The 26,074-nt window shown below is 39.9% G+C and overlaps 1 protein-coding gene across 3 annotated transcripts in view; it reads left to right on the plus strand.

Annotated features, from left to right (window-relative positions):
• Positions 1-17,044, plus strand: part of LOC149284223 (WD repeat-containing protein 7-like) — a 131,528-nt gene extending 114,484 nt beyond the window's left edge. For all 3 annotated transcript variants that reach the window (XM_089496983.1, XM_089496985.1, XM_089496984.1), the window contains 2 exons: positions 12,811-12,915; positions 16,841-17,044. In XM_089496983.1, the coding sequence (XP_089353109.1) occupies positions 12,811-12,915; positions 16,841-17,044 (309 nt within the window). The remainder of the gene's footprint in view (positions 1-12,810; positions 12,916-16,840) is intronic.
• The last annotated feature ends 9,030 nt before the right edge of the window (positions 17,045-26,074 follow it).

Raw genomic sequence — 26,074 nt, forward strand, 5'->3', positions numbered from 1 at the left:
CGCCTCTCTTTCTCTGACATTCCATCTGTATTATTATTCATTATTGTTATTACTTCCGCAAAAGGGCGGAGGGAAAGGGTTATGCGGGGTCTTAACATTTTGTGGAAGGGCTCTTGGAGGCTTGGATAACAGAACTGATATCGGGATTATAGGCCACACCCCTGATTTAAAGATGTGTGGCCTCTAATGGGGGTGATATTGTATATATCAAAAAGAGAGCAGTAAATACACCTAATAACACAAGTATAATAATATACTGTTCAGTGTTGGATTCAGTTATTATTTTAAAAAATAGGAGGGGGGGCGCACAAAGTAAAAAGCATAAGAGGTATAAACATTCAGATTCCTAGGTTGTTGCTAGGATAATAATGACCAATAAATACGCAAGAGTTCTGCGCATACCCAGAGAATGCCATTCAAAAAAACACATCTAAGGCATACATTTTGGGGATTTATGGCCAATTCTTGCTTTGTTTTATGGTTTTATCGCAAATGGAGCAGCGGCCTTAAAGCACAAATAGATTTATTTAGTGGGTCGTTCTGCATTATAACTGTTTTATGTTACAAGTTTGCTTTACATACCTTGGAAATACACAATATGTTTAGAGGCTTGTAACAAAGTATTGAATGAGCTAAGTAATATAACCCTTGGAAAATCTTTGGGAGCCACTTTATTTGTGTGAGACTGGCAGAGGGTTATGGGAGTTGGAGTCCTGTAACAGCTGGCGTTTCTGTATATATGTGTATATAGATATATATATATCTATCTATCTATATATATATATATATCATCTTCATAGAAGGTATGCATGGATTTGTGTTGAAATTTCCGTTGAAGCGACCGGTTTATCGTATATACTGCGCGTCTTTCTGTTTATCCGCTCCGAGCTGCGTGCGGGTTGATATAGCTGTAGGTAGGCAGGACGGGGTCACTATTCGTCTTAAGCGAAGGACATGTGCAGAGCAGAGGGAAGACGACGGTGGGTGATGTACGGCGGGGAGAGCAGGGTGGGCTGCCTGCTTTGTGGGAATATCTGCAGTGCATCAAGAAATGCACCCTGGGAAAATTCTGCAACGACAGCCATTAGTCTTTGTGTGTAAATGCCTGCACAGGTTAAGAGAGGATAAATAGAACGGTTATTAGATGAAATAGAAACCGAAACGGCCAAGCGTGAACGCCAGAGTCCTGAGTGTCGCGTTAACCCATTAAATGCCACTGCAGTGACACTGCAATGAAGAGTAAATCGTTTTTATTGTGGCTTAGAAAGTGTACTATGTGTTCTGCTAGAACTCTCTGACACATTTTTACTCCTATATAATGGGGGGGGCAATTTACTTTTGCACGTTTGCTTAGGAGCTCTTCCTGAGCTATTGTAGGTCAGGAATTTCGTCAGGCTGGGCTAGTGTTTAATGCTATGGTTTCAGCGGTTTAAAATTTTTGGCATTTGGATTTTAAAATGGTAAATGTTCCCATGTTAGATGGGCATAACGAAGTTTGAATATCCTTTAAGTTAAATGAGCACATAGGGTAGAGTTGCCGTCCATTAAGCAGCTTTTGCCTCCCTCAATCCTCTAAATGCAGAATACGGACTCACATGGCCACCGGCCCACAAGAGACACAAAGAGCTAAATCTGGAATCCGGACGCATCTCTTTATTCCAGGACTGTCTAGATGAAACTTTGATAGTTGGCAACCCTAACGTAGGGTGAGCACACATATTTGTGATGCGTTCCTTTGTGGCATACCTCACAAGTGTCCCTCGTTCCTCCCCTGTTGTTCCTCTTTTTCTAGGAGTTTAGAATGTTTGCTGGGTATGAGGGTATCGCAGGGTATTTAATAGGTTAAACATATATATATATATATATATATATATATATATATATATATATATATATATATATATATATATATCATTTCTAATGGCCAAAGAGGGATCTTTTACTGAGAAATGTGTGTGTGTATATATATATATATATATATATATGTGTATATATATATATGTATATATATATATATATACACATTAGAAATGATGAGAGGTAAGATATGGAGAGTCTGGCTCGATTAGTCATTTTAATCTGATCATAGATTTAATGTTCTCATCGGAGTTATAGCTTCATATCTCAATGATATAGGTTCATATCTCAATCTGGCTCCAAAAACAATGATTACATGTGAACCCCAACAGTAAAATTAGTACTGATTACCCCTGAGATGCATGGCAAGTTCTACCAAGAGAGAAAAAGCCACATTTTCTACCAGTACCCAGATAAAAAGGATCAAGGAGCCATGGGCGTAGGGACGGGGGGGACAGATCCCCCCAGTAACTCATGCGGGGGGGACCGATAATGAAGAAATCCCCCCCAGGGCCGTAGGAAACCCCCCCCAATAGAAACGCCGCAAATGCGGCCCACGAGACCTCGAGGTGCGGCCTGCGTAAGATCGGCAGCCAGGGCAACCGATCTTACACGTGGGAGGGTCTTCTGTACTGCACAGAGGAAGCGGAAACCCAGCAGAGTTCACGTGACATCACATCACATCCTGCTTCCTCTGTGCAGTACCAGAGAACGCAGAGGGAGGCCGCGCCCCCTGCTGAAGTCTGTGAGCGGCATCGAGGAGCTGCAGTGCAGGTAAGAGGGTGGGGAGGGTCTTTGAATGAGTATGCCTGATTGAGGGAATGAATCTGTGAATGAATGAGTATATAAATGAATGAATGTGTGTGTGATAGCATGGATGTGTAAGTGCTGGAACCTAGGCATGATGGGACTGTGATTGCTGTTAGCAATCACACTCCTATCATGCCAAGTCAGCCAGTACATGTTGAAACCTAGCTAGCTGCCCCCTTGTCTATTGATGCTGCCAGCAGGATGGGGTCTGCACATCACTTACAGCCACCCTGTACCAGCATGTACTGGCTGACTTGGCATGAAAGGAGTGTGATTGCTAACAGCAATCACAGTCCCATCATGCCTAGGTTCCAGCACTTACACATCCAACCAGCAAATGCTGGAACCTAGGCATGATGGGACTGTGATTGCTGTAAGCAATCACACTCCTATCATGCCAAGTCAGCCAGTACACGCTGAAACCTGGCTAGCTGCCCCCCTTGTGTATCGTTGCTGCCAGCAATATGGGGTCTGCACATCACTTACAGCCACCCTGAACCAGCATGTACTGGCTGCCTGCGTATGATAGGAGTGTGATTGCTAACAGCTTGCCAAGTCATATTGCTAATTTTTTTTGTCCAATTGTGGTGTGTTAGCTACTTTTATAAAAAATGTGAGTTTTTATTATTATTTTTAAAGGTGGGGGGTCATTTTCGGTTTTGGCTAAGTGAACCGTGAATGTTTTGGTCCGGAATTTTCATTTTGGTGCATCCCTAGAATAAATAGAACTATTTCATTTTTAATTATCCTGAATTTGTAGTCATAAAACTTTCTAGGCCCAGAAATCAGTGAGAGGAAAAGTAAAGGTTTTGTGTCATTTACTTTATTTTAATCTGCATATTTTATTAAAGGCCATATTTTCTCACAGTGAAAAATGAGTGCGGCCCGCGCACGTATACAATTCTGATGAAGTGGCCCACTTGGACACCCCTGGGGTAGACAGTGAGAAGGGGGGGTAGGGAGAGGGTAGCTAGTGAGAAGGGGGGTAGGGAGAGGGTAGCTAGTTAGAAGGGGGGGTAGGGAGAGGGTAGCTAGTGAGAAGGAGGGGTAGGGAGAGGGTAGTTGGTGAGAAGGGGGCGGTAGGGAGAGGGTAGCTAGTGAGAAGGGGGGTAGGGAGAGGGTAGATAGTGTGAGAAGGGACGGGGTAGTTAGTGTGAGAAGGGAGGGTAGGGAGAGGGTAGATAGTAAGAAAGTGTGAGAGGGGGTAGATAGTGTGAGAAGGGGGAGAGGGGGTAGATAGTGTGAGAGATGGGGAGATAGTGGGCATCTGATGGGGGAAAATGCTGATTTTTAGGGGTTCCTACGCCCATGCAAGGAGCCCCAAAACCCTCACGTCAGACTGTGGCTGATCACACCTATAACTGCAGATTTTAGGAAAGATGGGTCATGATAGGCTTTTCCAAGACTTTAATATAAAATAGTGAATCAGAAAATACTATATGGTTGCCATTTTTGTAATAAGCTGGTTCTCGAGATATTTTCTATACTTATGTAGTGTTTTCATACATGACTCTTAATTGTTTATTATTGCGGATTTAAAAAAATAATAATAATTTGGGTTTTGTTCAGCTGTAGGAAGTACTCAAGGTACTTGTGCTGGACATTGGGTCGGTTCCAAATAAACCCTCTGGAGGAGAACATCGCACATTTCGATTAGCCTTATAGATGCCATTGTGTGTGTTTTCTTTAATAATTCCTTTTAAATAATCCCAACAAAAAGCAAAGCTTGTCTTCAGAATACTGAGTGCCCCGCACCGATATGTCAGTCTACTGGGAATTCCAAATTTTATTATATGCTGAGTTGAATAGGGTTAGACATTGGTATTTCGAAACAACAAAGCCGGGGCAGCAAAATGCAAGAAAATCTTATTTTGAGGTCAGGAAAAAAAATAAAATTAAATTTGCATCAGAAGAATGGTCAGATGAGCAGAACTTCTGAGGAATGTTCCCGGATGTCCTCAGTTTCCTTTCCTTGTTTCGAATCGTGATGCTCGATTCTAAAGCTTTTGTCAGAGCTGTCAATCCTCTCTCCCCTTTCACCCACCATGGATATTTTCAGCTGGGGGGGAGGGTTTCTTGTCTGGCATTTTGAGAATGCAGTTTCCCAGAAGCCATGTATTATTTTTTCCCTTCTGTCTTGGTCAAGGCACTCACAGCCCAAGGTTTAGATTACGGTATACAGAGCTAACTAAAGAAACCAGATCATATCCCACGTCTTAAAGATGGATGACTAAGTAGCAGCTTATATGGCAACACTGTTACCGAGAACCCGCTCAGCCAAATACTCACCTCCCTGCTTTTTCACTTCTATTTGGTTGCAATTAGAACCATAGAATTTGACGGCAGATCAGACCTGCCTCTTCTTCCTTAATCAGTAAGTAAACGCCTATCCCATGTATGTTTAGATGTCCTTGCTGTACTAACTTCTGCTGGCAGGCTAGTCCACTCACATGGGAGAGGCTGTCCACGAGGTTTGCGCTGTGGCTTCACCCTTTTGCTGAAGTATGCTCGGAGGCCTGGGCAATGAAGCTGATATTGGGGAGACGCGGAAAAGAAGACATAAGAAGAAGAGGTAAGAGAAGAAGCGAAGCCCCGGGAAAGGAGATGGGACGCGGAAGTGGTCGACGGAGAATGTAGGGCAACATTGACAGAGAGGGAATTTCTGAGAGACTTGGGACCTCTGTGCGCCAGTGTGACACCCCACTGTTGAGTGGAACTCAGAACAGATAACTAACCGCCCCCTATCTACTGCTCCTCTACACCACACATAGTGACCCCTAGACTCAGGGAAGCAGCTCTTCACCCGCTAACTCTGGGTCAAACCTGGAGAGTTCCCAGGGATGGCTATGGATTGGGAATCAGAATCATACACTTACATTTTCCAACTATCATTTTCTTTTTCTTCTGATGAAGCCATTTAAAGACACTGACTACTTCCAATGCAATAAAAAGTACTTAGCAGATAAAGCTGATTTTTTTTTTTTTTATCGTTATAGTGCACTTCGTGTTCCGTCTTTTCAGCACTTTCTTTTTTTTTTTCTCTCTTTTCTTTTTTTCAGCTCGTTTTGGGATTGCGTTTCCTGTTTGCTGACACAATTTTCCGGCACTATTTTCTTTTCCATAAATGTAGCACAAATGTAATTCCCATGAAACGTTTTGTCATATGGCCAAGCACGCAATACATAAGTAATGACTCTGCTCATTAATATTGGATAGAATCAAGGCAGCTGTCAGGGCTCCGTGCCATTATCTATCTGCAGCTATAAGTGTGGATATATTGACTCGCATCTCTTAATATAGATCCAACATTTATTAAGTAAACAGCCTAATTTCATCAGAAGCCGCCTCTGTCAGTGTCGCGGTACTAGCTGTTTGTTGCTGCACAATGTTTATAAAAATATTGGAAATTAGAAAGCTGTCGACGGCATGAGCTAATCGGATTAGGCAGTGCTTGTATTTCTAAGACGGCTCAACAGAATAATCCTAGATATAAGACATGCGTTTATATACAATGCGGTGGAAAAGTATTTGCCCTCTTCCCAATTACTTCTATGTGTATTCGTCACAAAAATAACCCGAGTAAAGGCAAAATGCAGTTTTTAAATGATGAATTCATGTATAGAACCCTACCTGACCCATATGAAAAAAGTAATTGCCCCCTTAGTTAATTTTTGGGTACAATTTCACTAGACACAGTTAGGCTTGGTTACTGCCAGCCCTGCTAAATCTAAACATCAATTAAACAGAAGATGTCTTGCAAAGTGAAGTCTGCTAAAAGGTCTCAAAAAGCAGCAGATGATGCCGCGGTCTAAAGAAATTCAAGAACAGATGAGAAACAAAGTCGCTGACATCTATCAGTCTGGGAAGGGTTACAAAACCATTACTGAAGTTCTGGGATTCCAGCAAACCACGGTGAGAACCATTATCTACGAACAGAGAAAACTGGGAACAGCCGTGAACCTTCCCGGAGTCACCGGCCGACCAAAATTCCTCCAGGAGCGCATCAACGGCTCATCCAGGAGGTCACAAAAGAGCCCAGACTAACATGTAAAGAACTGCAGGCCTCGCTTGCCTCAGTTAAGGTCAATGTTCATGATTTCACAATAAGAAAGAGACCGCGCAAAAATGGCATCCGTGAGAGAGTTGCTTCAGGACCTGGGCGTCTTGCCATAATTGATGGAATCATGAATTCTGCTCTCTACCAGAGGCTAAAGGATAATGTCCAACCATCAATTGGTGACCCAAAGCTCCAGCGCAGTTGGGTTATGGAGCAGGACAATGACCCGATCCACACAAGCAAGTCCACATCTTTGTAGTGGCCAAGCCAAAGTGCTGACTTGAATCTGAAGGCAGTTCATGCCTAAAAAATCCAATAGGGCTGAATTCCAACAATTCTGGCAAGAAGAGTCAGCCAAAATCCCTCCACAGTGATGTAAAAGCCTCGTTCCCAGTTATCACAAACGTTTGATTGCAGTTGTTACCACCATGGGTGGCGCAACTGGTTATTAGGTGTAGGGGGGGGGCAGTTTTTATTCACACATTATTTTTCTTATGCTTGTGTGTAAGGGGACACAGCTTACCATGGCTGATGAGACCTTACTCTGTAGTAACTTTTTAGGGCAACACTGCCCAGCTGGTGATACTTTGGACACACAAAGGTCTTTCATTCTCCAAACACCCATAGGTCACTATCATACCTCCTCGCTACCTACCAACTGTCTCTGTTTGGGATACAAATCCTACTGTGCCTAAATATAGAAATACAGAACGGCAGAATGTGACGGCAGAGGAGAACCCATTTGACCCCCCCCCGTTTTTCCTGCTATAAAGACTCAAACCTTAATCAGTCGTTGGTATCGTCAACACCAGGAGCCGTATGTCTATCCCATGCATGTTTAAATTCCCTCACTGTATTACCTTCTACCGCTTCTGCTGGGAGGCTGTTATTAAGTCCAGAATCTATATTACCATAAATACCGATGTGATGTAAATCACCTTCGCTTTGACTCTGTAAAGCACAAGTGGGTATTGGCAACGGATTCCTAATTCCCAAATCCTTTATAAACCCATTTTACTTTATATATGACACATCATTATCCTGCACCATTCTAGACTGCAGGCAAGTGGCACTCTCTTTTTTTAACTATAATTTTTTATTTTATAGTAATTGTGTTTGGTGGACTGTTAAATTATATCAACGTGGAGTCTCTATTATATGTTGAGATTTACAAGAAGAGTGTAAGATGTGTCTGAAATTATTCATAGGGTCTCTGCAGAGACAAATTTCCCTGAAAGGTTACTGCAGCTGTATTTCCCTCTCGGGATTATTACTTTCGTGGTACAAATGCTGCACTCCCGAGAGTATATGTTTTTTGTTGATTGTTTGTTTTTTTTTGTGAGTGTGTGTCTCCGAACGGGAAATTGCTTTCTTGCACACTCAGATGTATTTTCTAATCAACAGTTCCAAAAGAATAACCTTTGCAATCATAGGTTTAAGCTACTTACACTACAGGTTCTTCTGTTCAAATGAATGTATTCACAAAGATGATTATTTTAAATTTTTTTTTTTTTTTTAATTTAAAGTATTTTTTTTGTGTGTGTTTTTAGAATCATTTACTTTCATGGGTTTTTACAAAGACAGATTTAGGATTTTTTTTGCACCTGTAGTATTTTAAAGATTGTTTTTTAATGTTAAATGTCTATATTTTTGTATGTCTCTGGCATACCGGAAGCCTTTGATTTTTTTTAATGGGCTGTTTTAAATCACAGTTCTTTATATCAGCGTATGGTGCTTTTGGCACAGTTAGTACAATGTGGCATGAACTATGGCTTTCAACATAAATCTTAATTTACGGTTCCTGAATGAAAAACGCCCTCTGTTAGATGCGTGTCGGAGACACGTGCCACAACCCCTGCATACATGCTGAGAAAGTGCCCCTATTGATTGCAATGGGAGCGTTTTCCTGTCAGTGATAGACTGCCCTCTTTAACTGCTCCAAAGAAACATTATTTTGTTTGCTATGCTCCACTCACTTATCAACGCTTTTTTCATTAGGACAGTAATCCCATTATTAACCCCTTAATGACAAAGCCCGTACTTGTACGGGCTCAAAATGCATTGTTTTCAATGGGTTTAGGGACCGCCCATTGTCCTTAAGGGGTTAATTATCGAGAAAAGAGATTAAAACAATGCTATTGGACCATGCGTTCTGATTTAACAATGTTTGGAAAAAATATTATGTTGCAGATTAACGTTGTCGACATTATTCCTTTGAAGGCTATTGATTTAAGTCTCTCTTGTCATCCACCTGGGGTAAAACCAGGATTACGTTGATGGAGAGGCTCCCACCTTGAAAGGAAGAGGATTTTTAGTTTGATAAATATGGGGGAGACTTAAGCATTTGCTGTCACTCAACATTTAATAAATTATCTCTGTTTTATTATTTTTCACGGTTCAGTCTGCACAGTTGACGTTCCTGTGTTGAGCGCAGCCAACGAGAGATCGCAAAGGAGGGTTTTTAGCCATAAAAAAAAAACAGCGTAGTCCCAAAAAAACATTATTTGTAATGTTTTAATGCATTCTAAAATGTCTTTTGCCTGGGCTCCAGTGCGTTTTGCTGCCTGCACATTGGTTATTGTAGGCATTCGTGAGCTACATGTTAGAACATTAGATTTCTGTATCTTTTAAAAAGGCGTATTTACTGCGTACTTATAGCCTATCGGTAACCTTACCCTGAAGAAGTCTCTACTGTGTTCTTCCCTGTCATTATAGAGATGTTTGGCTGCCATAGTGTTGGCTTTGAAGTTGTCATGAGGGAGATGAAATCAGAAAGCCCTCTTAGAAAACGGTGTTTGACTTGTCATCGATATATATTAGGTTCATTATGCAACTACAGGAATAGGTTGGAGAAGTTAGTGCCAGGTTCACTTTAACGGAATATTGAATTTGGTTAATGGCGTTTAGACCTTTAGATGGAATAAATATTGTAAAAAACCGTGTGTGTGTTTCACGAGTTGCCGAAATTTCAAAAGATTCTCCTTGAACATACTGAAACACGGAGGATGTGTTTTTACCTCCCGTCACCCCACTATCCATTACCAAGGGCCAAAACTGGCAAGTTTCTCCCGCAAAAAAAAACGTTAAGCTGGTCCAGTATAAGGTATAATGCAATGGGGAAGGAGAGATCCCATTAATTTAATTATGCATTATACAGGGCCACCCAAGCACACCCTGCAGCAAAGACTCACTGGTGAACCTTCATAGTGAAGTCCTGTAGAGTCTCCTACCAACTCTTCCATTATTAAATACAAACCAGTGTCCAGTGAAGAGCGTACCTCATACCCTGCTGGCATTTTATATTGAAACATGCCACTCGTGTCTGAGAACATGGATACTCAACAAGTTAAAACCAGTATGGTTCACACTTACAGGAAATTACACGCAAAGGCTGCAAATTCAGAAACGGGTTATCATGTAAGCCTTTCGACTCTTTTACAATGCATTATGATAACTCAACCCTAGGGAGGTCCTTGCTCGTGAAGGAAGTTCATAATGTCTACTGGAAACATGAAGTGAACATGTTTAGCTCTTAGTTCTGTAGTCTTTCGATAGGAACATTAAATGGTCTTCTCTTGGTATGTTGCCTAAAACAAGCTTGCCTTAATCATCATTCTTAATCTGTATAGTAAGAATTCAAGAATTATATTCATGTCTTTTTAGCGTTCCGTTGTGTTGGGTTCTTTTAACAAACGTTCTAATAACCCTTTATCTTGGAATTTTTGTATGCAACGTACCGACTGTTACATTATTACAATGCTGCTTTTCTTGTTAAATATGTTAAATATATCCCCTGTAGATATGTCATTCACGTTAAAAAGATTTGATTGACTCCCTTAAAGAAGGTTTGGTTGACTCTCTTGAACTTTGCAATATAGGATGTTCTAGAACCTAAGGAACATTGACAATTGTAGTCTGGGTCGTGTGCGCGCCCTCAGCTATGTTGATCACAAGACGGTGGCTTGATTTTGGTGGATGTGGCCATCTGTTAAGCTCCATAAACCGGATGATGCACCTCCTATATTTTCTTTATACTGGCCTAATACCACATTTTTAATTCACCCCCCCCCCCAGTGGCTGCCGTTTTAACATCCATTATTGGAATTAAAGCCCCCTCATCAGATGTTCCTTGGTTTTAAAAATAAATAAATAATAAATAAGGTTCAGCATTAAACCATTAAATGTCCGTGTGATAATATTATATATAAAACCATATTGTTACATCGGTAAGACGATAACTGAGAAGTTTAATTTTGGAATAGACGTCTTTATTTCATTTTTTTTTTTAACCGAAGCTTAATACGGTTTAACTCTTTGGGCCGGGAAAGGGTTAAGATTATTTGAACAAAGTCCAATAACATTTGGCTGACTGCAGACGTACTCTTTTATTTCGTGGATTAACTCCGGTTAAGAAAGCCGCTGCTTCATTTTCTGGTTGTCATTTGCCCAGGAAGTTAAAGCAAATTGTAATGAGACAATCACAGCGGGGTAACCTCCTAACAAATGAGAGGCATATATTGACTGACAGCCAACACGCCGTTTCAGATATAAATGTATTTTTATACGCTGCTCTTCAAGGTCACTTTGTGCTCTCGTTGGAAAAACGGCCTCTCGGAAGTCACGTGATTCCCGTTTTAAAGCCGCAAATTGTAGGATAGAGATTTATAATATAGCCGCAATAAACGTATTAGTGCTGATGTTCACCTTTAGCGGTGCCGGTTTTCAGAACGCCGCAACAAAAGAGTGAATTTATAGAGCGCGGTTCCAGCCGAGGCTTCATTCAGGAGCCGGCGTTTGATGTTTGAATGCCGGTGTAAGGATCCTGACACAAGGTCTTCAGGGAGAAGAATATCCTTCGGTAAAGGTGGCTGAAGAGAATAAATCCAGGTTATCTTTGACCTTTTCAGTACCAGAGGGGTGAAAAACACATTGCAACCCTCTTGCTCTAGAAGGGTTAACCGAACCTGACGTCCAAAGATACTTGGGAAACCTTCGATGAATTGCGCTCACCATACTTAAATGTTGGCCTATGGTGGAGATGTGCCAATTAATCTGTATAATATTACATTGGTCTGAAGGGCTCTACAAAGTTCCGTAATACTACTAAGTGTCCCCCCTAACACCCCATTATCACCCTTACCCACGGAAATGGGACCCGAGGTGGCTCGGCCGTGCGGCTTGACAATGCCTAATAATCAGATCTTCACGTGTATCTTATGGGGTACGAACCTCTTTGATATTGATGGCTTTTGGTGGTTGTGGGGTTTGTGTGTTTTGTGTTTGAAAAGCCTATCAAAAAATAGCAACTTTTTAATACCTCTTATTTCTTTATTTCTGGTGATTTAACCTATTATGGCGAATGGACACGTCCGCAAGACTCTCTTTATACAAATGCACGCCTTATAATTTCTCTTAATTCCATTCGTTCCGAATCACAACTGGTTTATTTAGCTGTAAAAAAAAAAACAAAAAAAAACCCAGAAGCAAAATCAAAGAACGCTTACATCACGTAGTGACGGTCGGAGGTCTTTCCGCAAACTGTGAGGATCTAATGAGATGATTATCAAATGGGTCTCCGGTAAACATTTCTAACAGATGGAATGTGGTGGCACAAAGTTTCATCAAAGCGGTCAAAATAAGTTATGCCGTTTGGTGTAGCAGAAGAGCTCAAAAGGCCGTGTAGAACACACGCACAGTTGCATTTCTAATGATTACAGATCAAGAGCTTCTGGATTAACAAGTCTTTGGACAATGGTCTGATGTAAACGAGACACAGCTGGACACTTCCAACCAAAGCCGCTCATGTATAAAGTTTTAAGCAGCCAGCTTACCAACAAACTACGTGCCAAAAAAAAAAAGGAAGAACAATGTTTTTGCTTTTAATATTTAATGTAGAACAAGGAGGAAGTCCTCGCGATCATAATGTACAAAAACCCTCCAGGAGAACGAGGAGGAGATGTTTACAACACAAAACAAAAAATGATGTTCCCCGAGTGCTTTTGGGAAACTTTTATGGCTTTCTCGGCCAAGGATCTGTGTAACGCATAAAAAATGAATTGATTTTTTTTTCCCATCTTCTCTTCCAGAATATCCATGGACATAAAGGGCCTATTACAGCCGTTTCTTTTGCGCCGGATGGGCGGTATCTCGCCACCTACTCAAACAAAGACAGCCATATCTCTTTCTGGCAGGTAAGGCTTATAGTGTGTGTGTTATTATATACACAAATATATATTCATGCCGTCTACCGCAAGGACTTTAGGTTATCAAAAGTGTCCCGAGTGGGGAGACCTCTGATGTGGGCCTTGAGCTTCAATGGGACCTTAAAGGTTTTGTTCCACGTGGATAGTTTTTTTCCTAACTTTCCTAGATTTATATGTTATGCGCCACTATGGTATGGATCTTAAATAGGCTTATTCCTTTTTTTAAAACTAACACACCATTTTGCTGTATTTTCTTGTTGAAAACATTTTAGGGGGGCCTCTTAATCCTGTCTGTCTTCAACCTGCCCATTTCTGACATCATAGAAGAGGCATTACCATTAATGTTTTCTAGTTTAAAGGGACCCCACTCCCATCACACTTAACACACACAAGTCCCATCACCGCTATAACTCAATACATCTCACACCTATAACTCTCATCACACCTATCATGCAATCACACAGCTCCCATCACACCTATCACACAAAGCACTTCACTTAATAGCACACGTATTGCCCTATTTTTGTAAAAAGACAAAAAACGTTGGGTATTTCTAAACTCGGGACAAATATTAGAATCTATTTAGCATTTTTTTTCATTAACATTTGTAGATGAGATTTCTTAAATAAAAGTCAGACATTTTTTTTTTCAATTTGTCACCATATTTTATTATTTTTCTTATAATACCATTATTTTGATCATATAAAGTATGTAAAGAAAGCCCTTCTCGTCCTGAAAACAGCAATATATATAAAATATTGGTGGGTAAAAGAAACTTACAGCTAAACACAAACACCACAGAAATGTTAAAACAGCCATTGTCTCGAAGGGTACAAAATGTAAAAAAAACAGTCTGGAAACGAAGGGGTTGAGACGTTCTTTTCCAACATATTTTTTTTAGTATTATAGCAAAGCGGTAAACAAGTTCACCTTTTTTATATCATTCTTGCTATATATATATATATATATATATATATATATTACCAGGAATGTGTAGGATGTAGAACCACGAGGTCTGAATATAATGTTTTGATCCGTACATCACTCACATGACTTCGTGAAAAATAATCCTTCCCCTTGGATGAGATGCCGCCGTCGGCTTCCTCTGTTGAACGCCGTTTACTTGTTCCAGGGACTGCGGTCAGGATTTACCTGCCGCTAGCTAATTGTTTTATGCCAGGATTTTTACGGTTATTGATTTAATACGTTCCTCTAGTTTCAGAGAGGTATAGTATCATCTTAGCAAAACGATTTTACTCCTCTTATACTTTCCAAATGAGTAATTAATCCTGGCAGTAGGGTTTATTGCCGCAAAGTAATTAAACAGGGAATTATTCTATTTTTTTATTATTATTTTGGATGAGACCTGGCTTGGGAGTATAAACGTTTAAATTATAATTTGTATTATACGAACGCCTGGTGGATGTAAGTTAATGATCAGCAATGGGGGGGAAAAACATGTCTTCTGGCTTGCCCGGCGGATGTAAGTTATTGTTTACTGTTCAGCAATGGCTCCGTTATTTACGAAACTTTTGATATATATGAATGTATTAGGTTCATGGAAGTGGCCCTTCAATTATTAAAGCATAGATGACTTTAGCTCATGTTCTTTTGCTCTTTAAATGGCTTTATGCGCTCGTGCTTTCTGCGAAAAAATTGATGGCGTATAAGAACCATTCGGCTCACTTAGTCCACCTCTTCCCTGTCTGCTGTACAGTTGCAAAATAAGGTGGTTTAGTCATAATGAAAACACAAACCTTCACACACGCAGACAGTAAAATATAATATCTAGTTATAATAAATATATATTCAGATGTAATGAGAATATTACAGGCTTCGGTGGGGGGGGTTGACCCTATTCTTCCCTTATTAGCCCATTCTTGTAATGCCTGTGATGGGGACAGCGGCGCAAATGTAGTTTTTTTTATTCTGATTGAGCGATGATGTATGATGACAAGTAACATGTCCGTTCGTATACGATGATTTCTAAATGTTTTTTCTTTAATATAAATATTTTAATCTTGTAGTTTTTAACAACCATTCAATCAACACTTGGTGGATCCATCTCAGTATCACTGATACTTTAGCTAATATTCAGCCCATTAAGGACTTAATTAAAATAGAATTAAAATAAAAGATGCTTCCACCAAACAATTTGACCGCAGCTGGGTGTGAACGGGAGTCTCCGGGTGAAGAGCTGCTTCCCTGGGTCTCTGAGTCAGCGCGTTTGTTCTCATGGGAGTGGGCTATGGCCATACTGATTCTCTCGCCCACTTCCCTCCCACTCCCCACCCATTAAAGGTTGTCAGAGGCTAGCCCCACCTTTGTGCAATGCTAGCCCTCCCATGTTTGTGGCTCACCCCTCCATGAAGCCACACCCCCCAAAAGACATTCTGTCCGGATGGAGACTTAAGTTATTTATGTGAGTTTTTTAAACTTGCGAGGCGTTGAGGGTATTGAAGGCCCGTTAAAACGGCACCAATGCAGACACACACGCCATTAAAACACTGCCAACGCTGGAGGTTCTGATTCCCGATCATTATAGGCATTTACGGCCGTGAGCTATTTTTTTCCTGTTATCTTTTTTCATTGATCTCCGAATCCTGCAATACAAGTGTTTTAATTAGTTACACTGATTGGTCGCCTACCTAAAAGCTGCCGTCACTCACGATTCAGCCCACCCCACTAGGTATCTGTACATGCGCGAGCGTGCCCAATCAATGTCCGCACATTCGCTATCTCACCAGTTACGTGGGGGGGGGGCTTATTGTGCTTTCTCGTATTAACCCCCCAATACCTTACTATAACCTAGCATAGGGGACTTTATTTTATTGAAATAAAGCAATTTCTAAAATCACTGTAACCGTATGATTTATTTTTACAAAATGATCAGTTTTTTTTCCGTGATAACGTGGGATCGCGGGTGTAAGCGGGAAAGTTTAGCAAAACCAGTGTAAAAACCGTTTTATAGCTAATTTTTATTTCTTTGAAAAATGCAGAAAACCCAATAGCACCCTTCCCTCCCCATTGTTTTATTTTTTGATCATGAAAAGTTAATATGCAATTATATGCACTAGGGCTCAAAAGTTTGGGGTCGCTTAGAAACGTCCTCAGCACGTTGTGTTCGCCGATCCAAGTTGAAGTTTAAACGGCTGATTGATGGTTAGAAAAACCTTTTACGGCTAGAAATTTCCCAGTTTTCCATGAAAACAGCTCAGTGACCCCAAACTTTTGAACTGCGGAGCTTCTTTATACGTGGCGTTATTATAAATATCTTAATTCTAATTTATTCCGCAGGAAGTTGATGGTTGTTAATTACTTTCCCATTTATTACGGCGGATGCCCTCTTGCACTGGGGCTGTTTTCTGATCCACGTTCCGTTCAGGGCTATTATTAACGTAGGGAAATCAGTCGCATTAGTCATCTTAAAAGGGCTATTACTCAAGATGATTTAAATTGTGAAAATGTCAGTGGTGCTTGTGTGCTCCGTGCTACAGACACAATGATTTACACCCTCTGACACCATTGTGCCACAGAGCCGGAGCAGAAAAAATCATGATATATTCCAAACCGATAAGAATTCAAAACAGAATATCTTACATACCCTAAAACTTGTCAACGTGCCCTAAAAAATGGCAGCGGCACAGAACAATCCGTCCCCCTGCCTGCGGTTCGAACGATGCCTTTTCCAAGGTAAATAGAATAGGTTCATCTAACTGTCCATGAAAATGATACATATATATATATTATATATGTAATATTTAGTACCAGGGAGTATGGGGTGGAATTACTATGGTCCACCGTTCTACACAGCGGAGCCTACAGACCGGTTCTTACTGCAGTTTTCTAAGCAATTAATCGCTTAGATTTTTTTCTTTTTTTTTTCACCAAAAATGTCTTCTCCGTTTTTCAGATGAACACCTCCTTGCTGGGAAGCATCGGGATGCTGAACTCGGCCCCGCAGCTGCGGTGCATCAAAACCTACCAGGTTCCACCGGTGCAGCCTGCCTCGCCCGGCTCCCTCAACGCCCTGAGACTGGCCCGGCTCATCTGGACGTCCAATCGCAACGTTATCCTGATGGCTCACGACGGCAAGGAGCACCGGTTCATGGTTTAGGCTGAGGCTTGTGCATACACCCGGTGGCCCTCGTATGTCTATAGCATGATATCCCCCCCCCCCCTGTCATTGACTTTCATATCAGTCGCAGGAGGCAGCCTTACCGGTGCATGAGTATCCAACAATCTACTGTGTTAAGGTTCCCAACTGCCCCTCAGAATTCCGACCCTTTCATTGTAGAGGTGTTTCACCGTTGTGTTTTAGCTTTGCGCAGGAGCAAAAAGGGGTCTCTTATTTTAACACACAGATGTCTCACGAGTCAAGCAGTGTTTGGGTGTTGCTGTTGTGTACAATGAAGATTGTATATATTTTTTAGGTTACTTTAAGTATTGTTTACATTGAGTGTCATTCTCTTAGGCTATAAATGTCTTCCTTTTATTGCTTTAAATGTGTGCTCTGCGTGTATTTAAAACTAATATTTTTTGTTCCGTCGTCCCAACCGGAGAGAGCTGAAGGATGCAATTTGGAATCAGAATAAATAACTTAAAACAAAGTCTCATTCCGTGTCGCAGACTGTAAGTCATTAGCATGATAGCTTTATTTAATAATTATATATACATATATAAAAAAACATTGTGTGTATAATATCTGCAAGGAGATCTTGACTACGAATTGATCTGTCCATTGTACCTTGGAGAAGCGCCCCAAGGGACTCCGAACCTGATACCCACCACACACACGCAATTGCAGGCGCCTCGGGGCATTTTTAGATCCTCATATATATCCAAGTTTAGTAAATTCTACTATAGATCTCACGACTAAATGAGTAGCCGGAGGTCTTCCAGAATGAGGTGCCTTGTGTGCATGGACTATATGTTATCCATACCTACCAGGCCAAATCGTCTTGTGTTTTGCGATGTGAAATGATCATTCACAGATACAGATTGCCTGCCGTGATATATTTCTCATTAATGACTCAGATAATGCGTTTTGTAATTAACGCAAGCAGTCCTCAAGCAGCAGCTTGCGCTCAGTGGCTCAGTTCTAAGGTTTACTCACTGAAGGGGGCGCTCATGTCGTTAGGAAGAGACACCCTTCACACATACCTTTCGCAATGAGGGCTGAGGTAGCCCATTATAAAACATGGCAAATCTCTGATTGAACTATGCATTATGCAGGGCCTGCTGAAACGTCCCAGTTTTTAGTGTATTGTCCACTTTATACATGGTCTCAACATACATCAATGCAGAATTGGACTGTTTTATTGTGATGGTTTTGGACCGCAAAAGTAATGCTGCTCCGTAATATATCCGTACCTGGAAACTAGCCGCGGTGGGCTGATCGGAGTTGTGGGTGTGGCTGTGACTGGAGGGGTGGGGCTAGCCGAGTAAGTGGGCCTGGCAAATACCTCAGGGCGAAACCCAGCAAGTTCTCGGCTATAAAAGCGTCCAGTTCTGCCAATATGTAAAGCAATATGCTTCAGATAACTGAGTCCGGTACCGTCCAGCGGACATTATACTGTAAATATAATGCATACATGGACATAAGGTCAGGAACATAACCCAATAATATGTAAATGCGAGACCACCTAAAATATAAACGCAAGACCACCTATAGATCACATTGAGCTTAAATGTAGCATATAATGAAGGCATACCCATGTATAGCATTCATTTAAAGGGGCAGTGCATCTTATTTTATAATCGCATTATTCCCTTTCACCTTTTTCTTTTTTTTCCTTCCTTGTAATCTCCGGAACGGTAGATAGTTGAGTGGCAGCGATTCCACACAGAAAAAAAGAAATCATATTTAGCAGCGGCCGGGGTGAGCGATAGGCGATATCTCACCTTGAGGCTGGGTAATAGTTCTTTGTTGTTAATGTGCAGAGCTGGCGATACATTTGGGTTATTTCTTTCTATTGCGAACACTTGAGAAAAATAAACTGCGTGCCGACCGCCTCTCCTCGTCGAAAGAAAGAGCTATTGCTTATTTGTATTGCCTCTGACTGCAGCCCGCTCACTGGCGCTTCGGTTATATCCACTGGACGCTCAGTCAATCTTAAAGGGAAACTATCACGGCAAAAACAATGCGTCTCACGTCGGGGCGAAGCTAATATTTCACATACCGCGAGGCTGTTAGTTCCGCACCATGAGCCGGTGTCTCTTAACAATTCACGCTTTATGACAACATAATGTACCCTCCGCCGTCTCCCTCTTACATATAGCTCTCATGCCCCTCTGTTCTGATTGGCGTCTGTGTGATATATATGTTTACTATATCTTTTTTGTTTACATTTATTAAGCGGACCTATAGCTTGTGCTTTTTGTTTGCCAATCGGTGTAAACGGAGTGAAATTCATTTTTTGATTTCATCTTCAAAAGTTCTCAACCCCCGTTCTCCTTTATAAAGTCTGTCTGATCCCATCAACAGCATTTGGGAGGATAATATATTTAAGGGGGAGAAATAAAGTTGCCCCCAGGATTTACATTTAATGGGACGGTATAATGTCCCAGTTGGCTTCGCCAAAAAAGAATGCTTATTGAGTAATTTGCTATGTATTCTTTAACAATTAAAGTACTTGCCTTGGGGAGAAGCTGAAGCTCCCCTTCCATGGTCCAATGATTCTTTCTAATAATTAAATGAACATTTCAGGGCAGTAAGCAGGGAAACAGCAGGGGCATTGGATGAGGGGGCAAATATTTGTAGGAGCGTTCTGCAGAATGCCCCCCATGCGTTTGCAAGGGGCCACGGGGCTGCCATATGCATTAAAGTGCGTATGATGGCTGCTTTAATCCTTCCTTTAAGGCAAGTTTCTAATATATATATATGTATAGGTAGATAAAGGATGTTACATCATGGACAAAGAACACCACAAAGTCATTTTTTATTTTATGCATTTTTTTTTATTGGGTCACTATAGGAAATGATGCATAGGATGCATACGCTTTTTGGGGCCACAGGGGTTTTTTTTCACGTAACTCGCCCTATTTCCGGTGATTTCTGTGAGATAGTCGGAGATTTCTCATTGTCGTAATATTTGCATAACTTTTTATAACGAGCTGCGGTGACCGACGTCTTATTGATCTCCAATAAGTGTTTAGACTTTGTGCAGGAAAGATGGAGACTTGGTATGTAAATGGGAACGCTGAGGTAAGGTAAAGATATCTTAATCTAGGTTGGTTCCTGTACCAGGTACCCTACAGAACCAATGGAAATCAATCAATTAAAACATTAACTATTAATTCCAAAGCAAACACCGAATACCCGCCTCGTGCAACTCGAATACCGTCCGTTATATACTAAAATTCTGCTTTTTGGGGGATGGAAGAGCGGTTTGCCCTTATGTATTAACTGCCACCTTAACCTGAGATATTACCCTAAATAGTTGTAACCAACATAGAAGCAGAACGTCAAGACGAGGGTCCTGCCTCCCATATCTAATTCTTACCTTTTAAACATGTGTCCCAATGGCACATACTGGGAAGCATTATTGCCATTGCAGCAAAAAAAGCTTCCTACACATTTCTATATTGTACATGTATAAGCAGAATAAAATATACAGTGACATATCTATTAGAGCTTTTTTTTATTAAAAATGCTTAAATGTGTATTTAATACATTATCTAAAAGTAATAGAACCTTTTAAACAGGTACAAGGACATATCTGCATTATTAAATCCGATACAAAGCCTTGAAAACCAAATGCAATATTTGGTATTATTTTAATTTAATGTTAGCATTTGGTTTTTAGTTCATTTTCCTATTTTAGCTTATTCAATGGATTTCTGACATCCATTTTTATGTAACCCCCCCCAATTTTGTTTGATGTGATATTCCCCCCCCCCCCCCCCAAAAAAAATATATCAATTGAGTGTTCTGGATATTATATGTTTGGCTATTGCTTTGCTTTTGGGTCTAGCTGTTTTTTGGCTCGGTAGGTGCCGCTTCTCCTTATTTATTGTACCCAACAAAGGTATACCCAGGCACTTAATAGTTTCCTTTATTTTCCATGATCCCTTCGCGAAGGAAACGTTGGGACCCCACTCTTATCACCGGTAGATTGGAACCTGCTTCCCAGACTCAATCTGCATTGTTGCAGCCAAACCACGCATGAGCTTCTAGCACCGGAGATTGATTGCAACCGCGCAGCTCGTTGGTAAAGCCGCTATTATAAAGCGAGACGGCAATTTCAAGCATGTGATTGCGGCTCTCACATAGCGCTCGGCTCATTTTTATTCTATTAGTAAAAAAGCAATTTTAAGGAAATCAATAGTATGTTGTATAGGAGTGAGGATTAGGGAAAATCTGGAATCCGCTTTCATATTCTATGTTATGATTGTTTTGTTGTCCTTTTTTTTTTTGTAATTCTACAATCTTTCCCGCGTACGGATTGTTATCCACCGCTTGCGCAGACATTAACGTTTCCTTTTCAAGCCTAATAACAAAAGCCGAATAAAGGAAATGGGAATCGGGGTCCGCGGACAGATCTCTTAATAGTTCTCCAACAATTCTTCTTACCGTCTGAAGATGAAAAGTAGTTGCTCCATAGAACGATTTAAAACCGCGTCTGCCAAATCTCAGTGTCTTCATTAAGGGTTAATAAAGAAGATGGAGTGCGTAGTCAAAAATTGTTACATTTTCTTTTGCCATTGCTGTGGAATATGATGATGCTATAGAAATTAATAAATAATAATAATAATTGGGCTAACAATAAAAGTTACTCCAATGACAGATTACAGAATTGACTTGAATATTTTTGAAACATATTTGCTATAATAAGGAAAATACTTATCACGTTAGCTGAAAAATGAAAAAACCTTATATCTGAGACAATGCTGACTGTCGCACATCTGATACCGCTTGGTAAAGCATTATTATCTATATTAATAATATTCAATAGTTTGGGGTATTTCATATTATGACATAATTTCTTTTCCCTCTTTTTTTGTATGGTTTTCTTTTTTAAGTTGACGTTTTGTGCAGTAGTAAATATTTCTCGTATTGTGGTATAGCATATACTATCGCGTTCAGTCTTGTAAATTGGGCAGACGTGGCTGTAATTATATCGTTAATGTAATAGATAATAACGTCACATTTTGTGTATTGTACATTATTAAGATACGTTCTACGGGAGAGGTGTAGGGGAATCCATGTAACACGTCTGTAATATCCATGTGTACATATCTGTGAAATAAATAGATGGAGAAACAATTCCCAATCTGTATTATTTGTGCACAATTAATATGTTACTGTTTTAGTAAGTTAATAACATTTGTGTTTTCATTACAAAATAAATGTTTCAATTATTTTTTAGGGACTATTGTACCAGAAGCTGCCCCGAGCTCACCCTCGTTAACTCATTCCACATCTTTTTATACGTGAAGATGGCGGCTATCACACGGCTCATATAAATAATTACATTGGATTCACAATACACATATTGGTCCACTCACAATAAATGTGTGGTGATGTCATGCTCCGCCTAGGCAATGTGGGGAGTATTGTGATGTCATAGGTTGTTTCTGCCAATGGCTCCCAGGCAGACCAGCAACAGCCAATCCCTACTACTTCCACGTATGGAATCACATGGGCCGACAAAGAAATGCTAATCTGGTGCTTCAGCGATCATACACACTGTAGTCAGGAAAGCAGGGCTGCAGACCCCTGTTTCCTGATCGCTGCGTGACGTAGGAAAATGGGGGGGATATATATTTAAAGGGATCCCTAATGGTATCACATTGACATCATAAGGCATACCCTCTAGTTACTGGAGAGTCCCTGTGACAACAGTTTAAAAAAAAAAAAAGGTGATTTTTTTTTTTTTTTCAAGAAATTTTAAAAAAATGTAAAAACTGTAAAATCTTAGGATTATGAGGTGTTTCAAGACAAGTAAATTAACAGGCATCCCCTGCGTACAATTTATAAGGAGTAAAGATATAGATGATATAATAAAAAATATTATATAAAATAATATAAAAAAATCCCTACCCGCTTCTTTTTAGACTAAATGATAGTGTGTGTGATGTGTGTGTATTTTATATATATATTTTTATCTTGGAAATGTACGATAAACGAGGAAGAGGAACATTTCTGATGGACAAAAACAGTGAAAATGCTGAAAAAAACGTCCTTTAGGGGTTAAGGAAAGTTGTAATTTTTACAATGTATTAAATCTAGCCTGATACGTTAATTCGCCGTCAGACTGCTTACAAATGGATATTTTAACATAGCTTTCTCTAATGTATGCCCAATTTATTCGGCACAGAACGCAGTTCGCGATCGATAGTCCCAACCAGATGTGTTTCTGCAGAAAAACAAGATTCTGGAAAACCCGTCTCATGGAAATGAATCTCTGTTTAACTCTTAATAAATAATTCAGGTATCATTAGACAGAAGTGGCTACGTAACTTTGTAGTCCTTGCAGGTAACATAATTAGTCTTCATAATTAGCGGGGGTACATGAACCGATATAAAAAAAAAATGGAAATGCCACGGCAATCATAGGTACGGCCAATCTACGCCACGTGAACTTTCACCTTTCACCCCCTCGTTCAGATGACGGACAGGGCTGAGTGTTACCCAATCAATAGTTAAGGAGCCGGGGGGGGAAATATTTCCAGCCTCTAACTAGAGAATATATTTTGACAAGGCCAAGGCAATCCAAAGCGAGCCGGCGGAAGAGCGAGCGAAGACTCATTTTTAAAAGCTTTGACACGTCAAGGTGTTTCTGCACAAGATCTCGAGAAAAGTGTCAATACGAATAAATACCAAAGGTCAAAAGAGGAGAAAACAACAATCATTTCCAAAATTATTTGCGTTTATAGCGATCAAGTATTATTATTATTTTTAATCTCATTATTATAAAAAGATTTCAGAGGTACTGGAAAGAAAATGGATAGTAAGTCTAATATATATATATATATATATATATATACGATAATTTAACAGAAAGGATTTTATATTGTGATAAATATAATTTATATGATATAAATATTAAACTATATATTATACTATATATTTTTATTTGTTAATTTGTTGTCACTGGGTGCACAATTGATCTAGAAAAATTCTGTTTAAAATATTAATGAAAATAAAGTATGATTAGTAAAGGGGGGACATGTCTTAATTTTAATAAAAATGGGCACTACAGAACTTGGATGGATTTTATTCAGATCACGTTTCCTTTGTGCAGGCATAACGTGGTAATAACATACAAGGTAACTTCTGCACACAAACAGTGTTATTGAAAAGCAGGTAACGGCTGGTGCTTCGGCTGCTTGAGACTTGGACTCCCATCATGCTGAGCTGGCTGGCTGTATGGGAGTTGCAGTGCACAGCAGGTAGCTAGTTCTTATATGCAGTAAAAATATTTTTGTACATCAGACTGGCAATCCTCGGGCTGATCTAGTAGCAATTACCGGTGTGTGTGTGTGTGTGTGTGTTTATATATATATATATATATATATATATATATATATATATATATATATATATATAGTATTTTGTTGGCCTTACTGCATAAACCCATCATAGTCAGGAAAGGTCACCTTCCAAAGAGAGGTCTAACTACCCGCTCAACCCCTTAGATTGATGTAGATCTGTCCGGCAGCACAAAGCATGGACTCCACTAAGTGTGAATGGGCGTCTATTATTAATGGTTTGGCATTGGGATCATCACATTTTCTATACTGTCTTAATTTATAGTTATAGGTAAAATCTGGTGGGGAGGGGGTGGTACCTTAACCCTTTCATTACCAAAAGCCCAATAGTATCTTATATCTTAACCCTTTAATTGCAAAAAGGGGTTAGGTAACACATTACTTGGTGGCACTTTTATGGACCTTCGTAATTACCATAAACATTCAGGAACCGAAGTGTAACCCAATGAATACATATACATCGATTTTTAACTTAAACTTACACCGGTAGCTCGGTATATATTAGACGTGCAAACAGGCAAAAACAAATTTTTTAGGGCCATTTTTCATCGCCGAATTTGCCAGAATTCTGTAAATTTGCTATTTGGAGAAATCCAAATGCACAACTCTAGTATGACATGATTGTAATTAGTAAAGATGTTATTTGGGGTTGATATTGTTTCCTTTTTTCATGCAAAAACTCAAGATACTGGAAAGTTGTAACTATATGGCCTTTCTTCCTTTTTTAACTATTTTTTCTTCCTTAACGGCCCCGTTAATACTTTTCTTCCTACAGCTGCATGACAACTCCCATCACATCTGTATAATGCATTTCCTGCCTATGCCACATCGATACTCCTTCACTTTTACTTTTTATAACTTGTTAAAGCAATTGTATTTGAATCAAAGGCGTATAATGTTTCTCAGGTCACATACTAAAACTGCAATGTCTCACACATGCGCGACTATATGTTCTGGTGGCCAAGAATTCTCTTTGGGGCCATGTCCAAGGAGCTGCACAGGAATGTGCACAATATTTAAATATATATATTTTGAAATTCAAAAAATGTTTTTTACATGTTAATTTAGTAGTTAAGACATTTCAGACCAATATTATTATACTAAAAACATTATATATATTTTCTTTTTTTTTTTGTATGGAAGTAGATAAAACCACCCTAGGGGAACATCTATCAGTTCTATTCAAGAACTTAAATGTCAAACTGGCTACTTGAGAAAGAAAAACCCAAGACCTGCTTTAAAACGCCAGGTTTCTACGAGAGACACTGATAACTCAGAAATATAATCCAAATCGTCCACCGAAGAGTGAAATCCTCGAGCAGTTCTGTGTTAACTCATATAATGTCTATAAGTTGAGTAAAGTGCTTTTACTCTACCGACCTTTAAAAAAAAAAAAATGCAGTGAAGCAAAAAATCATTCAAAGGAGAAAAATACAAATAATAAAAAAGGAGCATTTAACGCAGCTGTCCGCCTCTTCCTGATTCAAATATTTGTAAAGAAATATATGAGCATAATAATTATCTATAAAGTTTAGCATGAATCTGACAAAATGACTGAAAGCTGCTTAATAACCGGCACACGGGGTGCTGTTGATAGGTAAATGGGGCATCACATCTAGAATATTATCTGCCAGCTCCTATTTATCGACGG

Source organism: Sceloporus occidentalis, unplaced genomic scaffold (genome assembly GCF_023333645.1).
Source record: "Sceloporus occidentalis isolate IW3139 unplaced genomic scaffold, rSceOcc1.0.p SCAF_97, whole genome shotgun sequence".
Classification (NCBI taxonomy): domain Eukaryota; kingdom Metazoa; phylum Chordata; class Lepidosauria; order Squamata; family Phrynosomatidae; genus Sceloporus; species Sceloporus occidentalis.